The sequence below is a fragment of the Bubalus bubalis genome, chromosome 2, assembly GCF_019923935.1.
Source record: "Bubalus bubalis isolate 160015118507 breed Murrah chromosome 2, NDDB_SH_1, whole genome shotgun sequence".
Taxonomy (NCBI): domain Eukaryota; kingdom Metazoa; phylum Chordata; class Mammalia; order Artiodactyla; family Bovidae; genus Bubalus; species Bubalus bubalis.
In genome coordinates this window covers 170449832-170468918 of record NC_059158.1, presented here as the reverse complement: position 1 = coordinate 170468918, position 19087 = coordinate 170449832, and the positions used below count along the sequence as shown (strand labels likewise).

The following is a 19087-nucleotide window of genomic DNA, read 5'->3' as shown; positions in this document are numbered from 1 at the left end:
CCTTGCCAAGCAGCATGGATCTCAGCACCATCCATAGCAGACAGCTGTCCTGGAGACCCCTGTCCTGCAGAGAACTATGCCTGGCAGAGAAATACACTGTGCAGGTTAAGCCAAGATCTGGTTCAGCTTGTACTGAAGAGTAGCCCATCCTGTCCAGCCCCATGTAAAGTTCCTCATAAAATCTGCCAACAGTATGCCAAGTTATTAATCAGGAAGTGAAATATCTATTTAATCTGCTTCTGCCACCTTATTTTTGTACCTTACAAAAAGGTCTGCATTCATGTACATATATATGTGTACATTCTTTACATATGTATATTTATATGCATATGCATTATATATGTATATATATACACACACATGCTTATTCTGCATAGTCTATTCTATAAACACTTCTAAACATTTTTCTCATTGTATCAATGTTATCCATTATCTATTTTCCTTTTTTGGAGGGGAGGGGATATACAGCTCATTACTGCATGATTAATAATGTATTTCAATAATAACCTATTGGCAGTAAGTTAGTATACTTCCCATTTTTATATAAAAATAGAAATCATATTGCATGTGTTGGTATCTTTACACGATTGCCCAATAATTTCCTCTGAATTAATTTCTAAGTGTAAATTACTTGGTTAGAGTCTGTATATCTTAAATTTCATATTTGTTACCAAACTATTCTCCAGAAAATCTGTTTTACTGTTGTTGTTCCCTTTAACAACACAAGTGCTCATTAACTGCATCTTCATCAACCCAGATATGATAGAAGTTTTTACAAGTTTGGGTATAATTCAAACCAAGCAATGAATTTTTTGGACTTTTGGGGGGGGTCTAAAGATGCTTTTTAAAAATTTTTTTCATTTGTATTTCCTCTTTTAATTTATGCTTTAATTTAATTTATGTACTTTCAATTCATGCTTTTTGTCCGTTTTCTTAGTATGCTATTCATTTTTTATTTTATCTATTAAGGACATTCATCCTCTAATGTTACATATATTGGAATTTCCCAGTTTTATTTTAATATCACATGGATACTTTTTGAAGTATGGGCATTTAAGCTTTTTAAATGGTTAAATCTGTTCATCTTTTACCTTTATGATTTTTGGCCTTGAGTTTGGCTAGGAAGATCATTTATATCTATGGCTTATAACAATCTCTCTATATATTTTCTTCTAGTCTTGAAAAAACTAGTTATTAGAAAAAATGGCATATTTTAATGTTAATAATTTGCCACATTTCTGTTATTCTTTATTCAATCCTTTTTCATTTTCAAGTAGTTTCTTCACATTGGCTCATGGTTCTCTTTCCTCTCCAAAGTGATGGGAAGATAGAAAAAATTTTACTTAAAAATTTCAAACTTATAGATCACTATCAGTTCAGTTCAGTTCAGTTCAGTCGCTCAGTCATGTCCAACTCTTTGCGACCCCATGAATCGTAGCACCAACTCCTGGAGCTTGCTCAAACTCATGTCCATTGAGTCGGTGATGCCATCCAACCATCTCATCCTTGTCATCCCCTTCTCCTCCTGCCTTCAATCTTTCCCAGTATCAGGGCCTTTTCTAATGAGTCAGCTCTTTGCATCAGGTGGCCAAAGTATTGCTGCTTCAGCTTCAGCATCAGTCCTTCTAATGAATATTCAGGACTGATTTCCTTTAGAATGGACTGGTTGGATCTCCTTGCAGTCCAAGGGACTCTCAAGAGTCTTCTCCAACACCACAGTTCAAAAGCATCAATTCTTCGGCGCTCAGCTTTCTTCACAGTCCAACTCTCACATCCATACATGACCACTGGGAAAACCATAGCTATAGATAGCCATAAAAGATGATTTTCTTTTCTGTTTCAGAAAAGAAGAGAAAAAAAAGAAGAGAAAAATACATAACTGGTCAAGTTCAAAAAACAGACAGAAAAAAATGTCTCTCAAAAGGTGAGCAAGAAAGATGAAGTTGTCATTCCCTTGGTGTTCATTAGGGTTCTTCTCTTCAGCCACATGGCCAACTCCACCCCAGTGCCTAGACCATCTCATCAAGGACTATGCCCCACAAAGGGAGAACCATGTTGGTTCCAACAGGCTTCTTTTATCTTATCACTGGGAAGGAATGAGGTGGAGGTGGACAGGAGGCATCAGACGATTTTGAGATGTGGGACTTCCCAGGTGACAGTAGTGATAAAGAACCCACCTGCCGATGCCAGAGACACAAGGGACATGGGTTCAATCTCTGGGTCGGAAAGATCCCCTGGAGGAGGGCATGGCAACCCACTCCAGTATTCTTGCTTGAAGAACCCCCATGGACAGAGGAGCCTGGGGGGCTACAGTCTATAGGATAACACAGAGTCGGACACGACTGAAGTGACTTAGCACACACAATGTCCAGTGCAAGTTCAGAGCCAAGAAGAACAGACAAAGCAAAAATCTGAATGTGCAGGCAGAATTCAGATTCCCAGTCCCAAACTGGGGTTAGATTTGTGGTCATTGAGTGTTCAAAACCACCCGCAGAGATGCTTAGCATGCCATTGACTCCATGCATGAAAAAGCATGTTATTTGCAGCACAAGAAACAAAACTATATGTAACTTTGTGTTTTTCTGGACCCTCTGCTTTATTCCTTTTCATGCTCATCACCTTTTATCCTTTTCCTCTGCACTTTCTCCCTCTTCCCCTGCCCCTCTCCTTTCTCCTTGTTTCTTTAGTTCAAGATGTGCCGATTGGTGGGGATTGTCTTGGATTCCCAGCCCTTAGGAGGGAATGTGGCATCCTGGGAGGAAATCTCCTCTCGGCGCCCAAACTGGAATCATGACATGCATTTCACTGCTTTGGACATTTTCCCAATTTTTCTTCTTGTTGCCAATACCCCTCAGTCTTGGGGTCTGACCTGGGAAGGGACCAGAACCCCCTCCCTACCCTTCTCCTCCCCTTGACTCTTCCCCAGCCCCGCTGCCTCCTTGTCACATGCTGAGTTCTCTCTACCAACAGCTTCTGGGAACACTTGACATTCAGACCTCTGAGCTTTTCTATTTGGCGTATAAAAATAATTTTTGGAACATAGAAATCCCCTTTCACTCTTGTGTTTCTGAGATTTTGTGTAGTATCTCCAAAGTGGCCTCGACTGAGATCCTGGGCTAGATTCTGCCCTTTCCCGAAAATTGATTAACTTCATTATTAGGGAACCCTGACCATTACAAGGGGCTTCCCTTGTGGCTCAGCTGGTAAAGAATCCGCCTGCAAGGCGAGAAACCTGGGTTCAATCCCTGGGTTGGGAAGATCCCCTGGAGAAGGGAAAGGCTACCCACTCCAGTATTCTGGCCTGGAGAATTCCATGGACTATACAATGTATACAGAGAAGGCAATGGCACCCCACTCCAGTACTCTTGCCTAGAAAATCCTAAGGATGGGGGAGCCTGGTAGGCTGCAGTCCATGGGGTCGCTATGAGTCGGACGCGACTGAGAGACTTCACTTTCACTTTTCACTTTCATGCATTGGAGAAGGAAATGGCAACCCACTCCAGTATTCTTGCCTGGAGAATCCCAGGGACAGGGGAGCCTGGTGGGCTGCCATCTATGGGGTCGCACAGAGTCAGACACAACTGAAGCGACTTAGCAGTAGCATACAATGTATAAGGATGAAAAATACATAATTTGAATATTTTCTAAACTATGCTGCTTGTTGCACATTCATTCCACAGAGATGCATTGAGCTGAGGTGTGTTCTGGCCACATGCCTTAGCTTCTGAGGACTCAGCAACAAGCAAAACAGACAAGATCCCTGCCCTCATGGAGCTTATATTCTCACTGATACACGTGTAATGAAGAGTCAGAAAGAGGAATTGAAGGAGGAAAAGAGAAACAGGGTTTAGGGAGGAGAAGAAAGATACATCCAAGAAAAAGAGAGGAGTGATTATAGAGAAATAGTAAGAGGCAGGCAGGGGTACAAAGGGAACTCAAAGTGAGGGGACTGGGAATGTGAGAGGGAGGTCGCTAACAGGAGGGCCACTGGGACCCCAGTGAAAACTCATCACAAATCTCTATTTGCTCCAGGAGCAGCCTCATCAGGGCTCAGAATCCAAGAGAAGCTCCAAGGGGTGAATCAGGTGACTCAAAAGAAGGATGACTCAACCAGAAAATCAATGGTCATGACAAGAGCCCGAAAGGCACAGGCTGAAGGTGCCCGAATGCCTGCACAAAAGGATAAAGCTGGTGGTGGCACTGGTCACGTGAATGCTCAGCGTGGGAGGGTCGCTCATGGAGCCCGCACAGGTGATGTAGATCTGAAGTGATTGCTAGAAGGAGGGAGAAGCATCCGTGAGGCGGCATGAAGACAGAGCAGGGTCTCAGGGTCTGGGGGTGGTTGCTGGGAGAAGTAATCGCGTCCCCAGGGTGCAGGTCGCCTCAGCTGTGTCCTGTGGACCCAGGTCACCTCTCCCAGGTTCTGCTGCTTACATATCCATCAGCAGAGTCACCTGCTCCATGGAGTCTGGGGGCTGCTCTCTGATTCGGGCCGACCCACTGACGGGGGTGGCACCAAACCTCGAAGCGGACACGTTCTCTGGCTTATTTCTTCATGGTTTGTCTCTGGAGGTGAAATAGACTAACCCATGAGTCTGCGTATTTAAAATTATCTCGGGACTTCCCTGCTGGTCCAGTGGTTAAGAATCCACCTAACCGTGCAGGGGACATGAGTTCAATCCCTGGTCAGGCAACTAAGCTCACATGCCACAGCCACCGAGCCTGTGTGCCACAAAGATCCATGTGCCACAACTAAGACCCCACGCAGTCAAGTCCACAAATAAATATTTTAAAAAGTAAAATTATCCCATACTGGGAAACTCCTGGTCATCCGGTGGTTAGGATTCTGTGCTCTCACTGCTGAGGGCCTGGCTTCAATCCCTGGTCAAGCAACTTAAATCCCGTAAGTGGCGTGGTGCGGTGTGGCCAAAAAATTAAATTAAAAATAAAGTAAAATAAATAGTGCCCTACCCAATGATCGAACTGTTGCCAGTTTAGACTCCCATGAATATGGTGTGGACACACTTTCCCCTACGTCTTCACCAGCACTAGAAATAATAAGGGCTTCCCTGGTGGCTCTGACGGTAAAGAATCTTCCTGCAACACAGGAGAACCAGGTTCAATCCCTGGGTCAGGAAGAGCCCCTGGAGAAAGGAATGGCTACCCACTCCAGTCTTCTTGCCTGGAAAATACCATGGACAGAAGAGCCTGGTGGGCTATAGTCCATGGGGTCGCAAAGAGTTGGACACAACATAGAAATAACAAGTTGGACACAGAAATAACAAGCCTTTTCCATTTGTTGAACACACAGGCCAATAGTGATAGTCTTCCAGTGTTTTCCTCGAAACTTCTTTGTGCACTGCGCAGGGTTAAACATGAGGTGGGAGATCACGATACTGCTCGCCAGCATCTCAGAAGGTCACATACTCCTGCCTTGTGTACTCAAGAAGGGCCATGTGACTCGGCCGAAGAAATGTGGACAGAAGGGAGAGGGCCACTGCAAGCCAAAGCTTGAAAAACTTTTTCTATAACGGGCCAGAAAGTGAGTCATTTAGGCTCAGCTGGCCACACTGGTTTAGTGCTGCTACTTTAACCTTTTCCTGGGAGCAGGAAACTGGCAGAGGCAAAAACATAACAAGTAGGCCGGGCTCCACTCCAATAAAATATTCATTACAGAAACAGACATTGGGCTGATTGGCTCCTGGGCCGTAGTTGGCTGAAGTCTATAATAAGCCACTGAGTTCTGGGAGGACCATAAATGACTTCAGCATTCTCTAGCCTACATTACTAACATCCCTGTTTTTATCTGGGGCTTCCCAGATGATGCTGGTGGTAGAGAATCCACCTGCCAATGCAGGAGACATGAGACACAGGTTCGATGCTTGGGTCAGGAAGATCCCCTGGAGGAGGAAATGGCAACCCACTCCAGTATTCTTGCCTGGAAAATCCCACAGACAGAGGAACTTGGCAGGCTACAGTCCATACGTTAGCACAGAGCTGGACACGACTGAAGACTTAGCACGCACTCTTTTTATTACTTTTAAAATTTTTATTGAACTGTAGTTGATTTACAGTGTTGTATTACTTTCTGCTGTACAGCACAGTGAATCAGGTACACGTAATACATATATCCCCTCCATTTTCGGTTATTTTCCATCTAGGCCGTTAGAGAGTATTGAGTGGAGTTCCCTGTGCTGAGCAGTGCAGGTCTTTATTTGTTGTCTATTTTATGTATAGTATTATAGACAGCCCCGCATTGATTCCTGTTCTGGTCAAGCTCATCGCAGGTCGGCATCTTGAGGAGCACTGGCATACTGTGCTTACAGAAGAATGCTGGTGCGTAGTGTACAACTTGAGGGACTCATGCGAAGGAAAAGCCCAGGTATACCCAACCACCGGGTCAAGAAATAGAACATAATCCACACACATATTCCAACCCCTAGCCACAGCCCCCAGGGCCTCTTCCAGCCTGGTTCTCTGAGCATCACCCAGTGCTTCCTGCTCCATCCTGCTCAGGGCCAGCTCATGTATCTCCTCCCCCATCACACACTCCATCCTCATAGCCAACCCCTCCATCCTCCTTTCCTTGCTACACAGCTTCAGACTCACCTTGAACAAAGCCTCTTGAACCTAGCAGGTACAGTGTTTTTTCTTGGTGGCACTTATCACAAGTATAATTTTTTTTTTTTGGTTCTCTCTTTTTTCGGCCATACCTTGAGGCAAGAACTTCCCCCACCAGGGATCGACTCCACACCCCTTACAGTGGAAGCACAGAGTCTTAACCACTGGACCACCAGGGAAGTGCTCAGATCTCTTTATAAAAAAAAAAAAAAGTATAGTTAATTTACAATGTTCTGTTAATTTCTACTGTCCAGCAAACTGACTCAGTTATACCTATACATGTATCCTTTTTCAAATTCTCTTCCCATTTAGGTTGTTAGATAATATTGAGTAGAGTTCCCTGTGCTATACAGAAGGTACTTGTTGGTTATCCATTTTAAATACAGCAGTGTGTACATGTCCATCCCAAACTCCCTAACTATCCCTCCCTGCACCATTCCCCCCTGGTAACTGTAAGTTCTTCTCTAAGGCTGTGAGTTTGTTTGTTTTTTCACAAGTGTGATTAACTGTCTGTGTACATCCTATTCACTATGGGAAAATCAAATGAGGTCAGCTCCAGCTCTTCTCTGCGCCTTGCACTTTGTGCTTAAATAGCTGTTAGATCAATACATTATCCATTCTTCCTCATCAAGTATGAATACCTATATCAGGGACTCCATTGACCCATATAAACTAGAAGAGAAACATTTGACTTAATCTGGCAGAGCTGACTCTTGTAACCAGGCCCTTTACTGCCCCCTGCTGGAAAGAGGCAGGAAGTGTGCGAATGATCTATAGCTCTGATGTCACTTAGGAGCTCCCCACCCTCCACCTTAAAGGGGGACTCTGCTCAGTGTGTATTCCACACGACCATACACAGAAGCCCTGCCAACGATATGTAAGTGTGTACGTCACTTTACAATTGGCAACCGATTTGTTCTACTTTTTGCCATTTAATCCTCAAATAGGTTTTTTCTGGTCCATTTTGCAGATTCACTTAGAACATAAAGGACTTGCATGAGCTAAAACCAACCTAGGTGTTTTAATCCCAAGTCCTTTGTTTTACAGTGAAAAATAAATACTCCCCCTCCAGGTCTTTGCAGGAAACACAAGTGGGAGGCAGGAGTCTAGGCAAACACTGACAACTGTCCGTCAGCATCAGCTTCTCCCACCTCCTTAGCATGTCCGCCCACCCGGCTTTGACTTCTGATTTAACACCTTGTCTTGGGGTGGCAAAGAGTCGGACGTGACTGAAGTAACTTAGGAGGCACACACACACCCTGTGTGGGACAGAAGAGCCTGGTGGGCTACCGTCCATAGGGTTACAAAGAGTCGGACACGACTGAATGACTGAGTACCCACACACACACTCTGCTTTAAACGATGTGGAATCTTGTCGCAGTGTTCCTGATGGCAGGGAAAGAGCACACACATAGGGGCTGGCATGTCTGGATTCCAATGCCAGCCTCATCTCACAGTGCGGTGACCGCCAGGCATTCTCTCTCCAAATCTGTGCCAACTCTAAAATGAGGACCACGGCCACTGCCTTCACTTGCCTAAGGTTGTTGTGCAAATAAACAAGAAAATATATGTGTGCTGCTTTTACTAGGCCCCTAACCAGGCTTCTCCAGCCACTGCATCGCCACACGGGCCCTTCCTCTACAGATACAGAGGTCCAGACTTTTCCCCAGGCCATGACGGGTTTTTCTGTTTTAATTTTAATTTATTATTATTACTTTTTACTGCACTTGGTCTTCATTGCTGTGAGCAGACTACTTCCTAGTTGTGGTCCAAGGGCTTCTCATTGCGGTGGCTGCTCTTGTGGTGGAGCACAGTCTCTAGGCTGCATGGACTTCAGCAGTTGCAGCTCATGGGCTCAGTAGTTACTGCTCAAGGGTTCTGGAGCATGGGCTCAGTGGTTGCAACAAATGGGCATAGTTGCTCTGTGGCGTGTGGAAGCTTCCTGGACCAAGGATTGAACCTGTGTCCCCTGCATTGGCAGGTGGATTCTCAACCACTGACCCACCAGGGAAGTCCCCAGGCATAGTGTTCACCTTGTGCCTCTTCCCTAGGTTCTGTAAGAATCCCTGGAGGTGGTCTTCCCCATCACTAATGGGGGTTTTTCCATTCTGCTTTTCTTTGTCTCTGTTAGGCTTTTCTTTTCATTTTCTCCACCAGGCTTTTCATCTCTATGAACTCCCTTTTTTTTTTTTTTTTTTTTTTTTTTGGTGTTATTGCTGTTGCTGTTTCTTGTTGTTTGGTTGATTTTGGGTTGTTTTCTGTTTGTTTGTTTTCTGGCCACGCTGCTCAGCATGCTGGATCTTAGTTCTCCGACCAGGGATCAAACTCGTACCACTTGCACTGGAATCACGAAGTCTTAACCAGTGGACCACCAGGGAAGTCCCTCCCTTTGCTCTTTAATTGCTTACTTTTCCTAGCAGGTTCCTTGTCTTTGCTCACATTTACTAGCGGTGACCTAATAGATGTGGGAGAGCTGTACTCAAACCACCCTCCACCCCTCCAGGCTTCCAACCTTAAACGTCTGTTTACTGAGATGAGAGGTGGGATGGAGCCAAATGAAAGATCATGGGAAGCAGATCAGAAAACTGTCTTCCTCCCTGAGGGGTGGAGGTGGGGGGGTGGCTTTGGAAGCATTAGGGACACAAGGTCCCTCCTAATCAGGCAAAGGATGGGGAGCTGCCCGTGCCCACCACTCTGCACACTGGGCTGGCTGCCCAGAGTTCCCAAAGCCACACACTGCAGCCACATCTGCCTGTGGGCATGTCTGGGATGTCTGTGTCCACTGGACCTGTACTTGATCGTTTGGTGACACAGACAACTATGGAAGGTCCCTGTTGCCATCCAAATCCCCCTCGGGATTTTCATAGTGATTCAAAGTTACCCATGACTCCACTTTGTCAGCAAGTTAAGAGCCTGTGGTGCAAATGCCCCACTCAGCTTTGATGACATCAGCACACCCTGTTATAACCTTGCTAGTGAATTGCAGAGCCAGGATTACAAGCCCACCCAGTCTGGCTCCCAGTGCCATGCTCTCGTTCACTGGGTTGTATTTAGTGGGCAGATGCTGGGGGCCAGTGGTGGAGCCAGCCACTCTGTGCAAGAGCACTGGCCGGCTGTTCTTCCCACCAAGGTCTTCCCACCCCTTATTCTTACCTACCTTGCTACAACCCCTGCTCCACAAGGCTGAGCTTCCTCTGGGGTCTATAGAAGGCAACTTTCGCCTCACTTCTCATTTCTCATTTGACTCTACCTAGCTCATATCTTTCTGAACTAACTCATGATTTCCTTGCCGTTGATGCTTCTCTGTTTCGGTTTTTTTTCCCCAATGATGCGCTTGCTTTTTCACATGTTTTCCTTTAGATCTTTCTATAAGTGTTCGAGACCAGGGTGAGAGTTGGGCTATATATTCTCCTTGCCTCATTGCAGATGCAACCACATCCAGTATGAATGCACATCAGCTCTGGGGAGCTCTTTCTCTCTGCCCCACCCCCACCCCAAGAAACAGCTCCCGCGTCTGTCTTTAATGAACTTGCCCATGGTGAGGTTGGTGGGGGATGGGGGAAGCAGGAATGAAGCTGAAACTTCAGTACTTTGGCCACCTCATGCGAAGACTTGACTCATTGGAAAAGATTCTGATGCTGGGAGGGACTGGGGGCAGGAGGAGAAGGGGACGACAGAGGATGAGATGGCTGGATGGCATCACTGACTCGATGGACGTGAGTCTGAGTGAACTCTGGGAGTTGGTGATGGACAGGGAGGCCTGGCGTGCTGCGATTCATGGGGTCGCAGAGAGTCGGACACGACTGAGCGACTGAACTTAACTGATATTGTGTTTGTGCTAAGGCTTTAAAGTCATGTCCAACTCTTTGCAACCCCTTGGACTGTAGTCCAAGAGGCTCCCCTATCCGTGGAATTCTCCAAGCAAGAATACTGGAGTGGGTTGCCTTCTCCTCCAGGGGATCTTCCCAATCCAGGGATCAAACCTGAGTCTCTTAGGTCTCCTGCATTGGCAGGCGAGTTCTTTATCACCAGTGCCCCTGGGAAGCCCGATGTTTGTTACCCCTTCTACTTTTACAATTCTTTCTCCTGAATCAGAACCCCAGATCCCTACTCTAAGGCTCTGAGTTGCCTAACTCTCCATAGGCAATGTGCAGACTAGTCTAGAACTCTTGGGGGTTTTCTTTTCCTCTTACAGGAAGAAACGGGAGAGCAATCAAATGAAAAGGGACAAGACTTAACATTCTCCTCTCAGTGCTAACTGCTTCACTTACCCCCATCTTTGTTTGAATCAAGCAAAAAAAAAAAAAAAATCATAGAGAAATGTTCTCCAACTACATGAATGCAAAGGAATATTCTGGGCTGGCAACTCCCATCAGTACAGAGGGACAAGCAGGATGTTTATGGAATAAAGGAGCATTAGGTGATAGTGGATTAGTCTGTAAATTTAAACACATTCACACAGTTGAAGCACAATATGTTTATTAAAGTATTTTATGTGATATTGTGTTGGCGGGGGTCATTTTGTTTATTAAGGACCCCTCGGTACACCCGTGTAGTCTGCCACTCAAAATGGAAGACTTCCTGTGAATTAACCAGAGAATGCTCCCCCAGCATTCTTTATGTTATTATGGTCACTGCTCTTATTATTAGAATTCATGGAAAATTCAAGGGGGAGACAGAATGAAGACTGAAGAACACTAATGTGTTCTTTTCCTTTTTAATAATGTATTTATTCGGTTTTTGGTTGGGCTGGGTCTTCATGGCTGCGAGTGGGCTTTCTCTGGTTGTGGTTGGGGGTGGTCTACTCTGTGTCTCGGAGCACAGGCTCTAGGTGCACTGGTGCATGGGCTTCAGTGGTCGTGACACTCTTGCTTTAGTTGCCTGGGACATGTGGCATCTTCCCTGACCAGGGATCGAAACCACGTCCCCGGCATTGGCAGACAGATTCCTATCCCCTGAACCACCAGGGAACTCCAACCTGTTCTTTTCTACTTTCAGAAAAACCCAAAGATAAAACTCTCGATTTTCACTCTCCTGAACTCCCCGTGACCTGTGGGGAGGCAAAGGGGATTTTATATAAGGAGAAAATGAAGCAAGGTGAGTTCCTTGACCTTCTGCCCTTTGGAACCCCACGATGAAGGAATCACTAGAAGGGAAGAGAATATCCACATGTGTCATTGTTCAGGGCGTGGACCCTGCAAGCAAGGCTGCTTTAGAAAAAGCTGGGCTTGTGATGAAGGGATTTTTCCACCTTTTCAATGTCATTTTATACCTGGTGATCAGGCCACTGCCTTCCCACATGGAAGTCATCCATGGACCTGTGACACACATCCTTGCCAAGTGAAAGGCAAATCCTGTCACAATCCCTCACCACTCAGGTGGGTTTCAGGACTTCCTTCAATCAGAGAGGAGGAGTCGGGTTTCCCTGCTCATTCTCCCACCTCACAGGGAGTCTCTGAACCCAGAATGGTAGAGCACCATGAGTAGGGGGATGGAGGTTTAGGGTGAATTCACCGAGGATGGAGGTGGATGTAAGATGGACTGTCTTTACCTTCCAGGATCCTCAGAGAAGTGTATTCAGAATGAGAAGGGAGTTTGGTTCACACCAGCAGAATTTGAAATTGAAGGAAAGCGGAAACATTCTAGGAACTGGAAGCGGAGTGTGTTTTGTGGAGGAAAGAGCCTAGAAAAGCTGCTGCAGGTATTGTAATAACAAGAGACACATAGGTGGGGAGTTTAATTCCCTGAAGGATGAGCAGAATTACAATAACAGCAGTGTGAGGAAATTCCCATCAGGATTCCACAGCGGGACTGAGAAAGAGCTAACTGATCATAGAAAAACACTGTGGGTGAGGAAGTTAGGAACCCAGACTGGTGCTGATAAGGGGAAACTTTAAATACAAGATGGAGGGATTTAAGAAGCTTACCCTGCTGGTATGGGAGAGGGTGGGCTGCAAGGAAACTAGATGAAGAGAGAGACCCCTCTGAAAGCTTCCCTGTGCCCACCACCCAATAAACGCCTCCTCAAGACCACAGTCCACGTGGGCCCCTCGGTGAAGCATTTCCAGACCATCCTGCCCATGGCTAGTCCCTCCTTTCCACTTCCCCGGCACACTGTTCCATCCCATGAGCAACGAACAAGGGTACTAGTCTCTGTGATCCCAGGTCCCAACACAAAACCACTCCATAGCACTCAGAATGTGATCCCTGAAATGAAATCATAAGGATGTTATCCAGAGAAGGAATGGGAAGGAAAAGGAGTGGGTAGGCTAGCACAGAGAGAGAAGAAAAGGTCCAGAAGAAGACCAATGGGAGGAGGGAGCTAGTTATTCTTCCTGCTCTCTTGGGTTGGAGACCCAGTAGGCTTTCCATGTACAAATATTCATTGACAAGTGGGGACTTGGATATTTACAAAAGAAAAGCCTTCAGAACAGTCACATTCATTGACCCGTCCTCTCTTGCAGAACGGAATTTTGTTCTGTCCTTCAAGAAAACATCTCAAGACAGAGGTAAATAGCAGGTGAATTCCTACCACATTCTCAGCCACCATGTTGCAGACTTTCCATGTGCCAAGGCTGGCCCGGGCATCCTCGACCTTCCCAGGCCCGAGTCACCTTCCCATTTCAGCACTGCGGTTTCCTGACGACTGCTTTAGCGCACCGATGCTTGACCATGCCGCCTTATGTTCATAGTTAACTTAAGACAGGGAAGCAGGTAACTCTTTAAAATGAAGATTAGGTCACTAGCGTGTGTTCTACAAAAAAGATTTGTGTATTGGGATGATCAGCAACCAAATGTGTCAGAAATAGAGTGCTCTAGTTTGAAAAGTAAATATGGTATTGAAATAGACAAGAATAGACAAATAGTAAGAAGTAAGAGTAAGAAGATCATCCTTGATTGAACTCCAAGGATTCCTAACTTCGACATGCTCCTTAACATGCAGAATGGAATAATGTGTTTGAACTGAGCTTTGTCTCTGCAGAGCCTCCCGATGGCATTCATTCACTGGCTGTACCCACTACTCCTCCTCAGGTGCCTTTACTTACATAGATAGGTCTTCTAGTCCGAGTCCCATTCATGGCTTCCCATAGATATGGACCTCCAACAGATGCAATGATGCCTCTTCCATCTTGTCCAGGAGGTTAACCTGAGCCTTGGCTGGATTCACTCAAAGTTGATAAGGCAATGAGGTCCCCCAAAGGTCCCCCAAAGTTGTTTATTATATAAATCATCTTTTCCATGCTAATTTGAAATACCTTGATATGTTTAGGGAGGTTCCTTGTAATAGCAAAAAAAATAAGACTATAGATGTCCATCAGTACTCTAAATAAACTGATAATCGACAAAATGGTGGTTTTTAAAAATGCTTTGCCAGTATATATTCATCCTATAGTCATCTAAGGGTTTAAGGTCAGGAAAGCTTCAGGAAGCTTAAACTGGTAATAACATGTACAGAAGGAGCGCAGTTTTGTTTAAGTCAATGTGTAGGGCTATGACTAAAAAAATATCTGGAAGAGTTCTGGGATGGGATGAAAAGGGACATTTGCCTTCCACGTTATATATTTATATACAGGTGAAATTTTTATAATGATCATTTATTACTCTTGTAACCAGAAAGAAATAAAGATTTTTAAAATCCAGATCATTAATTAATGGCCCCAGTATTATAGTTCCTTCTTACTCATAATGCTCAGTTCAGTTCAGTTCAGTTGCCCAGTCATGTCCGACTCTTGGCGACCCCATGAATCGCAGCACGCCAGGCCTCCCTGTCCATCACCAACTCCTGGAGTTCACTCAAACTCATGTCCATCGAGTCAGTGATGCCATCCAGCCATCTCATCCTCTGTCGTCTCCTTCTCCTCCTGCCCCCAATCCCTCCCACCATCAGAGTCTTTTCCAATGAGTCAAGTCTTCGCATGAGGTGGCCAAAGTACTGGAGTTTCAGCTTTAGCATCATTCCTTCCAAAGAAATCCCAGGGCTGATCTCCTTCAGAATGGACTGGTTGGATCTCCTTGCAGTCCAAGGAACTCTCAGGAGTCTTCTCCAACACCACAGTTCAAAAGCATCAATTCTTTGGCGCTCAGCTTTCTTCACAGTCCAACTCTTACATCCATACTTGACCACAGGAAAAACCATAGCCTTGACTAGATGGACCTTTGTTGGCAAAGTAATGTCTCTGCTTTACAATATGCTATCTAGGTTGTTCGTAACTTTCCTTCCAAGGAGTAAGCATCTTTTAATTTCATGGCTGCAGTCACCATCTGCAGTGATTTTGGAGCCCCAAAAAATAAAGTCTGACACTGTTTCCACTGTTTCCCCATCTATTTCCCAATACTACATGTCAGCAAATGACAGCCAGGGACACACTTGACCTTTCAGTCCCCCCCCACCCCCACCCCATCAGGAGTCGCAGTGAGGTAAAGAAAACCAAGTTTAGTTTTGATCACAAATGGACCAATGCAGGCTCTTCCCCTAACACGCCCCTGGCGCTCTGCAGTATACCAAGTCTTTTCTGGCACCTTGCTCAGTTTCTGTGTACCAGCAAGAGGCCTGATGCTGATATTGGGTTGGCCAAAAAGTGCATTTGGATTTTTCCATAACATTGTATGGGAAACCCCAAATGGACTTTTTAGCCAACCTAATACTGCAAACGTTTGCTTTGTGGCTGGCCTGCAGGGTGCTGCTCCCAGGACCCCAAGGCAACCTGAGCAGCTGGTGCAGAGAATCAGGGGCTCCAGGCCTGTGAGAATCTCCACACTGGAAGGGCCCAGTATGCAGACTACAGGTGGTATACAAACGGCATATAGGGTGAAGCTGACAGCTTCTGCTTTTGCTTTTATTTTTTTTTCTTTAACTTTTTGGACAAACCCTAGAACTTTTTGTTGAGGAGTCCCCATTCACGTTAGATAGCAAGATGGTTAGATAGCATCACCGACTCAATGGACATGAGTTTGAGCAAATTTCCGGAGATAGTGGAAGACAGAGGAACCTGGCATGCTGCGGTCCATGGGGTTGCAAAGACATGGCTGGGTGGCTGAACAGCAACAACAACCCCATTCAAGTGGGCTGATTTGCAACCAACAGTTTAAATAAGTATAAGTAAAATCTGTACATGAGGATGGTGTTACTTTCAGAACTCAAAAGGCTTTAAAATGTTGGGCAGTTGTTGTAGGATTGAGTTTTAAGAGGGTCAGTCCTTGTTTCTTGACAGTGTCAGGGATAGAGCAGCCTTCAACTGACCAAACAATGCCTAGGAATTTGCTGAGCAGGTAGGGCCTTGTTCTACATGTGGGGTGATGGCCCTTCCCTTCTCCTGAGTTCCTTCCTGTAGTTGTATATTCTGAATATGTCAAATGAGAAGGGTTGCATCGATGTGGTGTCATTCCTGTGTTCCTGGGGGAAGTCGGCTGTAGCTACAATCTTGTCTGCAGAGACTGTGTGATAGCAAAGCTGTCAAGGTACCCCAGGATAGCCAGGTAAAGTTTTGTATGCCTGCAAAGATGAAGGCCAACTCCAGCAGAGAGGCTGTTGAGATAGGCACTGAACAGAACATAAGAGCCAAACCTGTGAATGTAAAACACTTGCCAGTTGCTAAATGGATGGGAGTTGGTAATGGACAGGGAGGCCTGGCATGCTGCAATTCATGGGGTTGCAGAGTCGGACACGACTGAACAACTGAACTGAACTGAACTGAAATGGATGACATCAGTAACGGCATTAATATTGGCTATATCATGGGGGTCCTTTGTGAGCAATTGCATCCCATTAAATTTAAACAAGGTACCTACTATGCTTTCAGGGGACTTGCCAAACATAAAACAGAGGACAAACAGGTATACCTCACCTTAATGCCTCACCTTAACACCCACTGCTCAAAACTATCCTGTAGTGGGCATGGATGCTTTGAGCTAACAAATGATGAAGTAAAACAAAATTAAATCTTTGACACAATCAGTTTTACATAATGAAGCCCATGGACCTTCCACTCTTAAAATAGTTAATAGAACTCAGTAGAAATTAAAGCAGGGCCTTCAAGAATAGAAATTTATCATGTTGTTGTGTTGTTATTTAGTCCCTAAGTTGTGTCCAACTCTTTTGCAACTCCATGGACTGTAGCCTGCCAGGTTCCTCTGTCCATGGGGTTTCCCAGGCAAGAATACTGGAGCGGGTTGCCATTTCCTTCTCCAGGGGACCTCCTTGACCCAGGGATCAAACCCAAGTCTCCTGCATTGGCAAATGGATTCTTTACCCCTGAGCCACCAGGAAAGCCCATATAAGATCTGTTTAGCACAAGAGTGATTATCTCTACTTTTCATCCATTTAAATGTCCAATCTGGCCTGTTCTTAAACTTGGAAAGAATGGATGGTGCCTCCTGGTGGATGCTGGCAACCTCAGTGCCCAGAAGAGAACAACATAACTTCAAGCATAAGTCAGCGGGGACCTGAGCCAGTTAGCAATCCAAAGAGAGACCCCTAGGTTGGAATGGTCACCCAGACTCCTGCTTGCCAACCCGACTGTCTTGTGGTTGCCTGCAGGTAAGTGAGCTCAGCCCTGCACTGAAAACTGGGTTCAGATGTTGAAACCAATGATGCAACACATGTGCCAAGAGAGAATAAAAGATTTATTGCTCATATACAGAAACTTTCTGGGGAGAGGCAAGGCAGGCACCCAAGCTGGCCTGAAAGTGGCTGGAGTGAAGAAAGGGTATGCGTGCTACGTCACTTCAGTCATGTCCAGCTCTGTGAGACCATATGGATTGTAGCCTGCCGGGTTCCCTCTGTCCATGGGATTCTCTGGGCAAGAATACTGGAGTGGGTTGCCATGCCCTCCTCCAGGGGATCTTTCCAACCCAGGGATAGAACCTGAGTCTCTTATGTCTTCTGCAGGGGCAGGAAGGTTCTTTACCACTAATGCCACCCCAAGAAAGGGTATAGCCCAAGGTTTATTATGGTTAGGGATGTGGCCATGGGCTTCCCCGATAGCTCAGTTGGTAAAGAATCTGCCTGCAATGCGGGAGACCTGGGTTCAATCCCTGGGTTGGGAAGATCCCCTGGAGAAGGGGAAGGCTACCCACTCCAGTATTCTGGCTTGGAGAATTCCATGGACTGTATAATCCATAGGGTCACAAAGAGTCGGACACGACTGAGTGACTTTCACTTCACTTCACCTCACGTGGCCAAGGTGAGGGTCCCCTTGCTGGGGCGAGGTCTGTCCGACTTGAACTTCTCACTGTGGCCAAGAGAGGGAGCCCATGAGGTTTCCTTAGCACCTTGCCCAGATGCGCCAAGAGGGGAAGAGGGAGGGGTGGGTTAGAGAAACCACCAGTCATCGAATATGAAAACCAGAGTCAGATTCTTTATTAGAGTGTGACCGTGGGTATGTGTGTCCTTTCTCTGTCACTTCCCTGTTGTATCATGTGTGCTGGAAACTTTCACTCCAGAACACAGAGGTAGGGGGGCAGGGGTATCAGGGCTCTGGGCCCAACCAGGTTCTCCATCAGGAGGAGCAGGTAGGTCTGCACTGGCATCTGTACTCTGGACCAGCGCAGGCCAGGTGTCATTGAGGCAAGAATGGTTGTTGGGTGTCAACTGTAAAGACAGAGAGAGGCAGACTAGCAGGTTCAGGAGGGGAAGGCCAGAAAGAGTCTTTGACCGTCAGGGTTATGGAGCACTCCTTAGGAGGCCTTGGGGCTTAGGAAGTGGAGAGGGCGCTCAGGAGGCTCCCCAGCTAAGAGAGATGAGCACCATCCCAGATCAGGAAGACGTTTCCCTTTGGCTGAGTGGCTAGTTTTGCCAATGGACTAAACGTTCCCGTCCCTGATGCCCTTGGTCAGGGCCCTCATATTTGTGTTAGGGACAGTGGTGGGTGGTGGCAGGGTCCTTTCCTTGGTTCTAACTGATTCTCAGTTGCTTTGAGCCTTTGCTCCAGCTCCTGGTGGTCTACTTCCTGACCACCCACCATCTGTCTTGCGGGGAGAGTACCACAGTGGGGCACAGGAAGAAGGACCTCTCTTCCAGACTCCTACCCTTTGTGCACACAAAAGGTTCCCTTGTGCATGTGGAGGGCTTCCCTGGTGGCTCAGATGGTAAAGAATCCACCTGCAGTGCAGGAGACCCAGGTTCAATCCCTGGGTTGGGAAGATCCCCTGGAAAAGAGAATGGCTATCCACTTCAGTATTCTTGCCTGGAGAATCCCACAGTCAGAGAAGCCTGGCAGGCTAGAGTCAGTGAGTCACAAAGTCAGACACGACTGAGCAATTAACTTGTGTGGAGCCCCCCCTGTCTGTCCTGTAGGGCTGGGAGCAGAATCAGGAGTCCCACCTGTGAATCTTTGTTGTTGCTCAGTTGCTAAGTCGTGTCCGCTGAGTCACGTCCAACTCTTTGCAACCCCATGGACCGCACTATGCAAGGCTCCTCTGTCCTCCACTATCTCCCAGAGTTTGCTCAAATTCGAGTCCATTGAGT

The 19087-nt window shown here is 46.2% G+C and overlaps 1 protein-coding gene across 9 annotated transcripts in view; it reads left to right on the top strand.

Annotated features, from left to right (window-relative positions):
* SP110 (SP110 nuclear body protein) overlaps nucleotides 1-19087 on the top strand; it is a 49553-nt gene that overhangs the window by 26046 nt on the left and 4420 nt on the right. For 8 of the 9 annotated variants that reach the window (XM_025278429.3, XM_025278424.3, XM_025278428.3 and 5 more), the window contains 5 exons: nucleotides 1844-1924; nucleotides 4033-4251; nucleotides 11620-11718; nucleotides 12180-12322; nucleotides 13086-13130. In XM_025278429.3, the coding sequence (XP_025134214.2) occupies nucleotides 1844-1924; nucleotides 4033-4251; nucleotides 11620-11718; nucleotides 12180-12322; nucleotides 13086-13130 (587 nt within the window). The remainder of the gene's footprint in view (nucleotides 1-1843; nucleotides 1925-4032; nucleotides 4252-11619; nucleotides 11719-12179; nucleotides 12323-13085; nucleotides 13131-19087) is intronic. The other variant, XM_006047066.4, reaches the window with a different exon arrangement.